The 14,652-nt window shown below is 39.3% G+C and overlaps 1 protein-coding gene across 3 annotated transcripts in view; it reads left to right on the top strand.

The window, feature by feature from the left end:
* A1CF (APOBEC1 complementation factor) overlaps positions 1–13,398 on the top strand; it is a 78,204-nt gene extending 64,806 nt beyond the window's left edge. For all 3 annotated transcript variants that reach the window (XM_006275910.4, XM_006275911.4, XM_014607846.2), the window contains exons 11-12: positions 3,011–3,144; positions 7,266–13,398. In XM_006275910.4, the coding sequence (XP_006275972.3) occupies positions 3,011–3,144; positions 7,266–7,417 (286 nt within the window). In that variant the 3' untranslated portion in view covers positions 7,418–13,398. The remainder of the gene's footprint in view (positions 1–3,010; positions 3,145–7,265) is intronic.
* Positions 13,399–14,652: the final 1,254 nt, after the last annotated feature.

The raw sequence follows: 14,652 nt of genomic DNA on the forward strand, positions 1-14,652 counted from the left end.
ACAAACAAACTGGAACAATGTGAGGTGCAAAGAGCCTCAAAATTAGCTAGCGCTTTTGATCTTAATTGTGTGTGACTCAATTCCCATCTGTAAAATAGGGACAGTAACACCCCATTACTTTACCATATTGTTGTGGAGATCATTTATATTTGTGACATACCCAACAAACATATTAGTGAAGACTATAGAAAATTAATCACTTTGTCTTCAGAATAGGGTTTAAATAGTATTCATTGAATAAAGCATAGGCACACATCAAACAATAAGGATAAAATAAAATATTTAATAGCTGCTACTGTAGGGAGCACCATTCATCCTATGCACTAAATGAGTCTACAGTCTTCTGAACATATAGTAGGTGATCATGTGTGAAGAACATGCTACACTAATTTGTAATGGATGTTATGAGATTTTGAAATTTTTAAAAGTAGTTAGGTGAATTGTATGTTGGAGAACATTATTGAATGAGACATGATCATTTGCTGCTAAGTAGACAGGAAATCAGAGGCTTATTTTTCTGGGCTAGGGACAGACATTCAAAAAGCCTGAGCCTGAATTGATTCAATCTTTGAAGGTTAGTCTAACCAGCAAAGCTTGAACTGATTTGGAGGTGGATAGACATTCCCTTGTCATTCCAGAAATGCAGGCTCATGCCTTCAGTAGCTCAGGCTAAAAGCTGGGGGGATCTAGAAGAGCCCTCCCTTCCCTTCCACAGGAATGAGCTGAAGGGTGCATGGCCAGGCCCAGGCAGGACACTATGATTAGGGACCCCTCCCCCATCAGCATTTAACAGCCCATCAGAAAATAAAGTCTCGCTCATTACAAGCTCTTCTTAAACAGCTTTTTTCCGAAGGAAGGAATGCAGGGACATTACCATCTTAGCTGTTGATTACCTCCAAAAAGCCCTAAGTGGATACTGTCCTATCTGTCTTACACAGTATTAGCTAGCATACCACATGCTAGCTAGCTGCCGTCCTGTGAGAGAGACGAGGAAGGGATCTCTGCTTAAGCAGCGAGTGGTGAGAGGTGGGATGCGGGGCACGGGGAAGCCAGCAGACCCTGCTGTGCCTGTAAGTCTCTGCCGAGCTCCCACCAAGGAGCAGAGGGGAGGGATCAGCCCTGCTGTGGAGCAGAGAGCCCCGCCCAGCTCAGAGAGCGTGCTGGGGTGCTGGGGGTGTCTGGTTTAGCTTAAACCAGCAAAGGGTCTGGGACAGACATTGCATAAACCGGTTTGAGCCAAATCAGTTAAGTCTGACACTACATTCAACCAGGTTTATCTCAAACTGGTTTATGTGCACTGAACATCTGTTCTGTTACAGGTTTAAACCAGTTTCTGATTATTTAAACTGGTTTATGTGTAATGTCTGTCCTTAGCCCTGGATAGATCCTGGTCCTTCCTCCCCAAAACTACTCATTCGGAACACTGGAGGTTGAGAGTAAAAATGTTGATTGGTCCTGAAAGGAAAAAAGCAAGAGGAGATAGAGGGAAAAAGATGGGTGATCAATGCTTAGCACCATGTTTTCTCTGATTAAAAGAAAATTTTAATGGTCTTTTCGAATATCAATCCTGGAGTTAGATGCTTAGTAAATATGTGCGAGTTTTTAAGTGATTTTGCAGAAGCCATAAAATAGAACAAGAATAATAATCTAATTAATCTGAAAAATCTGCAAAGTATCCTGGGATGAAGCTTACAATGGGAACACTGAAAGCACTGGTACTAAGGAGGGTGCATGCCAGAGAGAAGGCAGGCTATGACATTGTACAATTAATAGTTGAATCATAATGCATACACACAAGAAGACTGCATTAAACTTGAGCAGCTGTAACTCTGACATTTCCTAACTCTGAGCACTCGACTTTGTTTGCTTTAGTGCTCTTTTAACATAGACTATTTTTCTGTAATTAGTATTTTTTTTATTCAAGTCAGTTCCCCCTGCTTGTCATTTGTTCCCTCTGTGTTTGAATCAGATTGGTTGCACTGCCTAAAAGCCCAGAGAAAATATTGAGAGCACTTGAAAGATAGCCTCCCTGCTCCTACTTCTGGTGTCTAGAACCAACACAGCCCACAGAAACCCAGAACTGCAATTGCAAGGAAAATCCTGCTCAGGCTTTGGTTGGAACATGAACTTGAGTATGTGCAAAGTTGATTTTTCAGCGACTTAAAAGTGTCAATGGATTGTAACCAAATGATAAAAAGCAACCCCTCTGTACACAGAGACTAGAATGCCTCAAAATGGTCATTCCTATTTTTAAAAGGGACATCTTTTAATCTAATTGGTCTAATAAGATATCAAATTCACCCAAGGAACCTTGTCTGCCTATGTCCTTAGACCAACACAGCTAAAACCTACACCCCTGCATCTTTTAATCTATTTTCTCTTACACCATTATTAGAAACTGAATAGTTTTGGTTGAAATAAAAATAGAATAAATAAAAATCAGTCAGAGGCAGACACTCCTCAAGGAAAATTAGGATGCAAATCATTACATTTTGGCAAAGTTGTAAAGAACTAAAACGAGACTTATTATGAGAGATATCAGCCAAAGTTCAAAATAGGGGGTTGTGTTACCACCCCACCCTTCATAGTGATACCAATTAGGAATCAAGTACTGTACATTCCTATTGCTAATGATAATAGCAATAGAAATTAATGCTAGTTTAGGTCTGCTTCACAGGATTACACCATATCAAGTAATCCAGAAGTATTAATGAGAGATATTTAGCAAACGTCCATTATCTATTTAAAGCTGATCTCTCAGTTAGGGTGAGTTAATAAAAAATAAGCAGGAAACCTTTTCAGCATGAATAGTAAACCTCAAGCCGATAGCCCATATGTAAAAGTCTATACATTTAACTAATTGTTTTGCTTTTTATGATTTTTTTCCAAATGTTTTGTTTGTTTGAATTCTTAATGCACCATGCGTTCCTACTGGATCAAGAGATATGGACTGTCAAGCAGTTAAGCATACAACAGTAAAAGCAACTAATGTTTTGTATCTGATTCACAGACATCCTTTCACACCTCCCAAGCTCAGTGCATATATTGATGAAGCAAAGACATATGCAGCAGAATATACCCTTCAGACCTTAGGCATTCCCATCGAAGGCACAGAGGCACCTGCCGCAGCACCTGCTTTTCCAGGTATGTGAAGGTCTGTACTGACACTGTCTTGTTAACTACTGATTCTATATAGTAGGATTACAGTGATCTTTTGACTCAAGCCTATGTTTCCATTCTTCCTTGTCCATATTCTTCGAATATGAGATGATATAATGGCCTATGTAATGACAGCTTGCTGGGATGAGGATAGGGATTTTGAAACATCGTATTATGGCCAGAGGTATTGGAGGAGAAAATTTGTCCTAAAAAAATAGAAAGAAAACTGAAGAAGAGGCTAGATCTACTTCAGAACTTTCACAAGGTTGAGGGTTGTCCAGTTCTACAGTTGTGTTGGTCCATTAGACAAAGGGCGGCAGACTCAAAATTTAAGTTGTTTCATACTTATTCAGATTTAGAAGGCTAAGGATTTATTGTTCCATTTTGAGTAAAGATCCCTAGTAAACAGGTTTTAAAATTAACCAGAATGCCTGGGAAAATTATAGAGAACAAGCCAGAAACATAAACCCAATTTACAGGCATTGCATTTACAATATTATGTACTGTGGATGTGCTTCTGATGTACTGGGAACCCCTTGTGCCTAACTGCACACAAGGCATGCATTAATCAGAACTACTGAACTGTATGGAGCATCTCAAGGATGAATTCAATAAAAAAAATCTATTCAGCTTCCTGCCACAGAAGTCCGCAAAAGCCACAGAAAAATCAATTTGTCTGGGTTGGTGAAGGCTTCCGTAGTATGTTAGCCAAATGGACTTTTTATTGAATCTAATCCCCATTTACTGCTTAATTATAATCTCTCCTATTCTTTCACCCTCCCTTATTTATTTGTCTTGGAAGTTTGACAAATAGATGTACATTAAAGTTTCTGCCTACAACACACACTGCCAGTGGCAGAAATCCTTGGTCAATGATGGCTGCAACTCTGCATATCCCTGGCCATATCTATATGCTCTGCTCTAGGCATGCCTATAGATTTCCCTGTCCCTGTTGCCCTTGATGGCTTCTTCAATTTTGACCCATTCAATGATTTTCACAGTGGATGGAGTGGAAACTGATATTAACATATTGAATAGAGGCCTACAGAATAAAGCTGAGCAAAAACAGGAACCTCTCCCTCAGGGGAAATTCTGATACTTCAACTTTTTTCATCCTGAATTGAATAAAAAAGTTAAAACATCATCATGGCAAAGCACTTTGTTTTGATTTGTTGAACTGACCTGAGATGCCTACCTCAAGTATGATTAACATTAAACTGCATTTAATGACACATCCATCATGGGAGTTCTAGTCTGGGTTCCCTAATGTCCACATCTACCGGCCAAACTCCTTGATTATACCACATCTCCCTTTATTCCCCAGAAGTCATGCAACTTCCATAATGCACCACATTGTTGGTCAGAGAATAGACCATTTTGTATGGGAAGTGTTGTGGGAGGTGTCGGCCACTTTAGTAGTTTGGCCTATAGGACAGAACAGAGGCCAATAGACCATGCAGTTTATGCTGATTTGTTTCAAAACAAACTAGGGCTGATTCAACAAACAGAAATATTTTGATCTAGGCCAAGTCAACCCAAAGCAAAATATTTAGTTTTGTTTTTTTCAATAAATAACGATCAATTAATGTCAGCAAAACTGAACATTTTCAATGGAAATTCATTTTGTTTGGAAATAACATTTTCAAGCAAAAAATATCTTGATGGGAAATTCCCAAATACTTCTACTACGTAGTCATATATGGTGGAACTTTCATAGAAAATTAGGGTTGGAAGGGACCTCAGGAGGTCACCTAGTCTAACCCCCTGCTCAAAGCAGGACTATCCCCAACTAGATCATCCCAGCCAAAGCTTTATCTAGCTGAGTTTTGAAAACATCCAAGGATGGAGCTTCCACCACCTCTCTGAGTAACCTGTTCCAGTGTTTTACTACCCTCCTAGTGAGAAAATTCTTCCTAATATCTAACATAAACCTGCCTTGCTGCAACCTGAGACTGTTGTGCCTTGTTTTGTCATCTGTCACCACTGAGAAAAGTCTAGCATCATCCTCTTTTGAACCCGCCCCCCCTCCACTTCAGGTAGTTGAAGGCTGCTATTAAGTCCGGTCTCAGTCTTCTCTTCTCTAGACTAAATAAACCTAATTCCCACAGTCTTTCCTCATAAGTCATGTCCCCCAGCCCCCTCACTATTTTTTGGCATCTTCTGCTGGACTCTCTGCAATTTGTCCACATCCCTTCTGTAGTGGGGGGCTCAAAACTGAACACAGTACTCCAGATGAGTCCTCACCAGTACTGAATAAAAGGGAATAATCATTTCCCTTGACCTACTGGCAACACACCTATCAATGCAGCCCAGTATGCTGTTAGCCTTCTTGGCAACAAGGGCACACTGCTGGCTCATATTCAGCTTATTGTCCACTGTAACCCCCAGGTCCTTTTCTGCAGAGCTGTTGCCCAGCCAGTCAGCCCCCAGCCTGTACTGGTGCATGGGATTTTTCCATCCTAAGTGCAGGACTTTGCACTTTTCCTTGTTGAACCTCATAAGATTTCTTTTGGACCAATTCTCCAATTTGTCTAGGTCACTCTGAACCCTAGCCCTATCCTCCTTCATATCTGCTACTCCCTGTAGCTTTGTGTCATCTGTAAACTTGCTGAGGGTGCACTCCATGCCATCTTCCAGGTTGTTGATGAAGACATTAAACAAAACCAGCCCCAGGACCAACCCCTGGGGCACTCCACTTGATACCGGCTGCCAACTAGACATTGAGCTATTGATTACTACTCTCTGAGCCCAATGCTCCAGCCAGTTTTCTATCCATCTTACAGTCCATTCATCCAGCCCATACTTCCTTAGCTTGCCTGTGAGAATGCTGTGGGAGACCATATCAAAAGCCTTGCTAAAATCAAGGTATACCACATCCATCGTCTCCCCGCATCCACAGAGCCAGTCACCTCATCATAGAAGGCAATCAAGTCAGTCAGGCATAACTTGCCCCCAGTGAATCCATGCTGACTGTTCCTAATCACCTTTTTCTCCTCTAAATGATTAGAAATTAATTTCTTGAGGAACTGCTCCATGAGTTTTCCAGAGGCTGACCAGAGTATAGTTACCTGGATCCACCTTCTTCCCTTTCTTAAATATGGGCACTATGTCTGCCCTTTTCCAATCATCCAGGACCTCTCCTTATTGCCATGAGTTTTCAAAGATGATGGCCAATGGCTGTGCAATCACATCAGCCAACTCCCTTAGCACCCTTGGGTGCATCCCATCTAGCCCTATGGACTTGTACATGTGCAACTTTTCTAAGTAGTCCTTAACATGTTCTTTCACCAGCATTACAAATGAGAAACCTCTCTCCTCATCTCCTTAATATGTAATATTCCTTCTGGACATATTTGTAGTAGGAAGTGTGGTAGTGACTGGTGGCACATAATTTTCATAATTTATGCAGACATCTCCTCCATGATGCATGGTCAATATCTTTTATTACATATCTCCTTCTTGTCCTGCCCTCCCCATATGTGAAGTGGATCTTATGGGCCTATGGTAACTTCCATTATTAGTTCAGAGACAGCTAAATACTGGGAACACATCATGCTATAAAAATAGGGACATTTTGGACAATCATGGGTTTAACAAATAACAGGTAAGTAACTTTGCTAATCACATATTGTTACTATGGGTATGATCATAATGAAGAGGAAGATTGTCATGAAGGTTAACAGCTGCTTAACACCGGGCGCATCTACACAAGACACTATGGCAATGCAGCATTGGTGGGCACTAAGTGTGATGCCGCTGCTACCGTGCAATAGCAAAGAGCTACTGTGCAGTAGAATCAAAAGGAACCTGTGCACCACTGGGACTGTGCAGTAATGGCAGGTACTGCACAGTAATTTAGTATTTGCTAAGGGAAGTCATAAATGACTGCACAGTACCAGCTGTGCAGTCAGGGGCACATGTAGACATGCCCATTGATGTTGTCAGAAGACGTAAATAAGTTTAATCTAACACAAATAGGCTATTATATTAACAGTGAAGTCTCCATATGTTTATTTCATATGCAAATGGATGGTTATCACAGCTGTATCACGCTCTGTGGGTGTACTTAAAAGATATGTTTTATTTATGTCTGTTTTTCACTACAGGATACACCATCACCAATGCAGCTGCAACTGTAGCAGCTACACAGCTGAAACAAGCAGTGACACTGGGACAAGATCTAGCAACTTATGCAACATATGAAGCATACCCTGCCTTTGCTGTGGCCACTCGTAGTGATGGTTATGGAACTTTTTAAAAGATTTAGTCTACTTGTATTTAAATCAATACTTTCTGTTAATCAAGTGGGGGGAACTACTTCAGTCTGTTGATTATTATGATCTCAAAATTTTAAATCTAATTTTAGAAGATGGATTAGTTTAGTGATAGTTTTATACTTCTAGGCTGAGAGTTTTTTTAAATTGTTGGTATATGTTTCATTATAAATCAGTTAAATCAATTTTCACACTTAAATAAAACAAGCAAAAACGGAAGAAAACAAAACAGAAACAAAAACCCACTTTTGCCCAGAAAATAATCCTTAAAATCTATAAGGATCTATAAGTATACATCACTGTGCATATGTTTACATGTAATCATCCATGCTGAAAACAGAAACATTCCCAATGAGCTGCATGTTTAAAGCGTGTGATTTTAATCAGACTTGTGATTGGCTAACTGTATGATCAAACTCATGTTCATACTGCACAATTAGTGCACAGTTCTAAGACACATAGGGCACATCCAGACAAGTGTGCACCTGTTGCAAACCACTTGCACTGCACATGCAGGCATAAGCTGTGCTGCTAATTTGCAGTGGAGTGGGGTTTTTTGACATTGGGAGGTACTGAAAAAAGCAGGGTGGTGCATGTGGTGGCAGCATGTGCCACCCAAAACCAGAGTCTGGCTGTCTAGAACCATATTCCAGCTGCCAGCTAGGTTCTGCGCATTGGAATGCCACTGCTGGAGCCCCAGAAGGCCCCCAGGACCCCAGGTAAGGCTGCTGGGGCCACCCAGACACAACTATGTGCCACTGCTATTTGTTCCTGGGGAAACACGTGCATGCTCATCTGCCACTTCCCATGATGCTGAATATCTCTCACTAGAATATCAGTGCATCATGCAAATGGACTGAGCAGGGAAAAAAAATGTGTGAGCAGGACTTAAAGTGAATGAAAGGGAATAGAAACCTCTCTCCGAGATGCTAAATGGTAGTGGATTTTCTCCACGGGCTGTACTTTACCACCCAGCAACTCCATGACAGTAATGTAAGAAATTGTTGGGTACTTCTCCTCTTACCCTCAGAAAGCTCAGGAGACTAGGGGTGTGCAAAGCAGGCTGTATTTGAATTGGATTTGGCTCGATTCAGGGGATGGTGATTCAATTCTCTGATTTGGATCACTGTCCCAATTTGATTCAGCTGAATCTGAAAATGAAGATTCGATTCTGATTCAGAGAATCAGCAATTCAGCCATAGATACAGCTTTATATGTTTTTTCTACATAACTTGAGGTACCAGGCATGGCTTGTGAATGTTGAGATGGTGGGGCAGATGGAGCATCCTACAGGGTTGTGGGGGGTACACCACTGAGCGTGCAGGGGACCCACCCCCGCACCCTCCTGGCTCAGTGATTGGCTGTGGGGGGCCCCAGGTGACCCCCCCAGACCCAGGAGGCACCAGTCGCTGAGTTGGGGGGCAGGGTGGGTCCATTGCATATGCTGTGGCAAACCCAAAAGTGGACCAGAAGTGCTCCTGGTCCAGTTCCGGGTCCGCTGCCGAGCGTGCTGGGAACCCCCCTGTGCTCCCGTGGGACACTCCATCTGCCCCACCATCTCAGCATTCATGATCCACCTGGTACCTTGAGGTATGTAGAAAAAGTGTATAAAGCTGTGTCTATGTCCAAATCATTAAATTTCTCCGAATCAAATCAGAGGCTTCCGATTCAATTCAGAGAGATTAATGGGTCTCCTGATTTGATTCAGATTAAGAGATTTGGCTGTCGAATTGGGCTAAATCTCCTCTGAATCAAATCAGAGATCAAAACTTCTCACAGCCCTACCGGAGACCCCTTACTCCTCCACAACAAAAGTTTCCTTCCTCCCTATAACAAAGTACCCTACAATACCCCTATACCCAGGTTTGGCATCCTCTTTGTATCCCCAGTGTATAGCTGTTCAGTTCTCATTATACTAGCCACCTGCTGTTGGAGTTTCTTTCTGCCTTCCTTCTTCTTCTGTGCATTTAGAGCAAGTGATTTTTGTCTTGTCCGTACCTGCAATTCACATTCTTCAACCAACAGAGCACTGATTTTCTGCCTGTTCATTGCTCTGAACCTAATCAGTTATATGTGCCTTGATGAAGTCCACCAAATTGGAAAATACTACTATATCTTTGGCCAAACCAACAACATGTAGAATGTTAAGTCACCCATTTTTGCATAGAGATCCTTCACATATCTATAACCTCCCCTGCTTTGAAAATTGCATATGAGGCCATCTTACAAAATAAGTATTAGATTAAGTAGTCTAAATAAGCTTTTATCACGTATTTCTTTTAAAATTCTGCCCCTATCAAAAGCTAGTAAATACTGACAGCAAAAGACAGTTTTCATAAATTAGCTTACAAGCCAGTGTTCAAGTGTGTGCATGCTTCAGAGCTAATTTTTATAGTAGTGGGTACATAGGCAGTTATTGATATTTTATCTTTCCCCATATAGTATCCACAGAAATATGCAAAAACCTAAACAAAATAACTTATTTTACTTCTTATCCAATGATCCTGGCATTCTGGGCAATGCACACTTTAGACAAGTATCTGTTCATACCAGAATGTGGACTAAAAACCTAAGTCACACCTCTGAAAAGACCCACATGACTGGCTGGTTTCTTTAAAAAGACATCCCAGGAGGCTTGCACTTTGAAGTGAACAGACCTCCAGCTTGTATCCCATTGTACCTCTATAATATGCAAAACCATGCTAGTTATCTAATTGTGCACTCGGTACAATGGGAAAATTGTCAAATTTCTTCAGAGAGAAGTTCAGTGGAGTCCATTGACTGCCAGACTTTGCACTTTTATAATACTTTTATAATGTAAACATATTGATCTTCAGTTCTGTAATCTGTCACCTTGAAATAAGCCTGAGGCACCAGATCTAAATCTTAACTTCCCAAAATTCAGAGATATTTGGATTCGAAGTTTTGATTTAGATACAGCTCTGATAAATAATACACGAGCTAACAGTGGCATATGCAAAATTACAGAAGTTTCACCTAATCAAGATTAGCAGTTTGCAATACTCAAAATAAACTGGAAAAATCAGTACTGTAGATTGTTCATACAATGAACAACCAAGCACCAGAAATGACATAGTTATGAAAGTGCTGACAGTGGCAATCATACAGTGCAATACAAACTTGTTTTTTGAGTTTGAGAGACATCATGTAATGCCTATGAAAGGCTCTTTGATGAAAACTGATCTCATCTTAACAGCATTCTCTTAAATAGTGCTGCAATTTTCTGTAGATCATATATCCAGAAAGCAAAATAAAAAAATCCTAACCTAAGCTTCTGGCTTCCTAAATTTTCTATATGAAATCAAAAGTATACATACATATATTTTCTTGCACAATTAAAACTAACAAGCAACTAAGAACTAGTACTGTCAAAAAGAGAGCGTAAGTGCAAAAAGTTTCTGTTTAGCTAATTCCTCACTCTCTCTTATTAGTGCCAATATGTTGTGAATATTGGATAAATATAGTTAAGGTTTCTCCTAGATAATATAATAGTACAAAACATACAAGGTAATATTTTTTTTATTTGTATCCATGAATATAAGCAATTATTACAAGGAGGTTCTTAGACCATCATGTTTTCATATTATATTCACCAATCATTTCTTAAAGATCTCAAATCCTTTAAAATTTTAGATCCTCATCTTCTGCATCAAAGGCAAAATAAGCACATTCCTTGCTCTCCTCCTCCTGACTCACAGGTCACATAAAACATAAGCTCAATGCTAAGAAATTACCTGGTTCTCCCTACACTCTTTAACTTTAGTGAGAAACAGATCAGGCCCAAAATGTTTAAAGGATTCTCTGTGAAATAATAAGAGACCATGTCAGTTGTTTTCCTGTTTTAAGTAGGTCTTTTAAAAATGCAAAGCACGTTAGTCTCTGAAATACTGTTTACTAGTAACACTAGTGTTGTTTTCTTTTAATATTCTAGTTAACTTGATGTTAGTAGTCACGAAACAAATGTATAAGTTGTATACCACAGTTTCTGGTATTGTTAGACTACCATTATTCTTAAAGTTTTGCAGTTTTGGTAGAGAGAGACAGGGCTGATTCTTAATATTCTGGAATAGATCTATGTACTATCTTAAATTTATATACAAAGCTTACTTAGATACTCTCCAGGCCTTTCTAATTGTTTTTAAAATCCTCACTTTTTCTTCTGTGTTCATAGTTTCCTGTTCTCCATTGGAAGCTTTGGAGTGAACACTTTGTTTAATACGGGGCCTGCTACAGTTTCAATAGATATTTAGTGCTCATGAGTATAAGAAGAGGCTCACTTGCTTTCCTCCTATCAAATTCATGCCCTGATTTCACATCATAAGATTGCTTATGCTTGCTCATTCTCCAGCTTTGGATTTTGTTAGGTTCTTTTAAGCATTTGCTTTTGAAAAGTTAAAAGGCCAGATTCTATTTTCACTTGCATCATCTTTACACCAAATAAATCCAGTCAGTTCATTAGTTTTACTCTTGATATAGACAAGCATGAAAGGACAGCTAGGTCCACAGGCTTTGCAAATTTGTAGGAATAATAATAGTGTTACAGCTATAGCATAGGATTCAGAGACAGAAACCCTGTCCTGACACAAACTTCCTTTGACAAGTCACTTAGGTCCAGATCTACAAAAAGAGATGCCTTAGTATGCTAATGCTTTAGTTTCTTTTTCTGTAATAGATGCCTTGCACTTTCTCTTCCTTCAGGAGTTAACTTTATTAATATTTGTATAGATTCTTAGTGCCTTCATGGAGAGTATTGCTGATGTACAAAAGTAATGTAAAAGGGAATCATTTGGGATTACCTGATTTGACAGTGTCCTCTTTGGACTTTGCAAAACTAAATAATAGTAAAGAAATCACACTAAACACCAAGTCTTTGGTGTTCCCTGTTCCTAAGAATGTAACAGTAATACAGTTGTTGTATTGTCAAAAGCTTATTAATATGTCAGGACCACTGAAATGAAGTAACTATATTTCTTTCTCTTCCTAATCAACCAAACATCTCACTGATCTCACGAGGTGTTTTTCTGGAGAAAGAGTAAATGTTCTGGTCATATTTGATAAAGTTCTGTACTTCTGTAACTGCTACAACTTATGAGGTTTACTTCTATCTATACACTGTCTTGTTAAGATGTTTAAAAAAAGGAAGAAAGAAAATGTATTTTCCTCTGCAAATGCTACACTGCACTCTTATGCTAGCAGAGCATGACAGGAAACCATTTAAACCAAAGCCATTGTATTCAGAGCTTTAAATAATTAATAGTATTATTGGTGCTTTAGCTCAATTTTCTCTTATACATATCCATTTTAAGTCATTTTTGGTAATGATATCCTAGTGAAGGCTGCCAATGAATAATGTATCCACACCTATTGTGAAAGAGACTGTTGTTGGTAGAAAATGTTTCCCACTTTTGTTTAAGTAACTATATATGGCTTTTTTCCAGCTATTTATATAAGGTAAGTTAGAAAAGGTGCCAAGGCAGAGAGACAGGAACAGTATTAAAACTTGTGTGCATAAAGCACTTATTTTTGTACTTTTAGTACAATATTTGTATAGAGTTCTAACACTGTGAAGTGTAGTAAAATCACATGATCCATTTACTGGAAAAGAAATAATTTGTTTTGAAAAAATGAAGTAAAATTGGCATCTCAATCATTAATTCAGGGAAATTTTGAATTGGATTAAATATTGTACAGCAAGCTTATAATTCTTGGTTAATCAAATGGCATTAAGTATATTTTGAAGTACTATTAAACCTTTCAAACTAATATGAAAGTTTCAGTCTTTTTTGTTAGTTGCCCTGAGTTTTATCTAGAAAGGGCATCCTCTGTATTGGTGGTAAGAATACAGTTCAGGTTCTGTTGAGATCATTATAGAATTCATTTCTCAAACAGTCAGAAAGCGTTTTATATATGCCAAGATTTAATAAATGCACATTGCTTTGATACACTGAAAGTGTCTGATAGTATTCTCTTTCTGCTGTGTACTGAGTCATGCTGCATACAATAACTATGTAAAAAAAATAGAACTGAGTTGTATCTTTAACCTAAAGATCAAGAGGACTTTATTTTTGTCTCACATAAGGATTCACTAAAATTAAACTAAACATTATCTCTGCCACCTACTGGAAGAAAGAAAAAGTTTACTATTTTTTACAGTAGGAATAGTTGTATTTAACAATTCTGTATCCCTTAAGACTCAGAAAAAGGCAGTATTAAGGACCAAACTCTTGTAATCATCCAACTTCTAACCACAAATAAAACAGGTACAAGATGATTGAAACCAAGGTAGGTCCATGTGTGGAAACCAAGCCTAGAGTTCATACTAAGCGCAAGCCAAATGCAGCTTGCAAATCTCAAAAATATTTGTCTGGATTTTCTTCTTTAGACTGAGCTACAATGGACATGGCATAGGCAACCTACAGTTAGAGAACTGAAGCATTTTCAGAGCAATCTTGTGTCTTCTGCGCAGCTGCAGTTCATCAGAGCAGAGAGTACTAAATTGCTTTGTACAGGCAAGGTCAATCTAGTGGTTCAGATAACAGCATTTGTTTGAAAGCTGGCCAGCCCTGAATGATTACTAAAACAACAATTTCTCAATAGCTCACTGCATTTTTTCTTCATGGAATGTCACAAAGATCCAAATTCAAGCTTCAAATAAAGATCTGGTTTGAGAATGCTAACTACTGTTACTAACATTACTAACTTCTGTTAGTAAAATATGTAAAGAAAAAGTTATAAATGACATTAAAAGTAGGAAGTTGTGATTTTTATGGAAAATAATGCACCTGAATCATAATAGGAATAGGGAAGGATGTTTTAGTCAAGAAGCATATAGAATTTGGGATACCAGACTCCCTGGGCACGTCCAGCTGAGCCTGCATGTGCCTTTTGCCGCATCTCAAAGCGGAGCAAAAAAAATGTTCCCCACACTGCATATTGGCAGTGTGGGCTTAACATTTGATATCTGGATATCCAGGTAACAAAAACAAACAAACAAACCCAGAAAAAAGTGGGGAAGGGGAGGTTTGATACCTGATACCAGGTACCTGCCTGCCCCTTGCGCCAATGCTTCAGCATGCTGTCTACCCATGCAAGGCAAACAGCAGTGCAGGCTGCAGTGACCTGGACCAGGACTCCATTCCAGGTAACTAGAAGGTGGAAGAGGCTGGGGAGGGGCTGTAAGGATGCAGGGGACCGTAGG

This window comes from Alligator mississippiensis, chromosome 6 (assembly GCF_030867095.1).
Source record: "Alligator mississippiensis isolate rAllMis1 chromosome 6, rAllMis1, whole genome shotgun sequence".
Taxonomy (NCBI): Eukaryota; Metazoa; Chordata; order Crocodylia; family Alligatoridae; genus Alligator; species Alligator mississippiensis.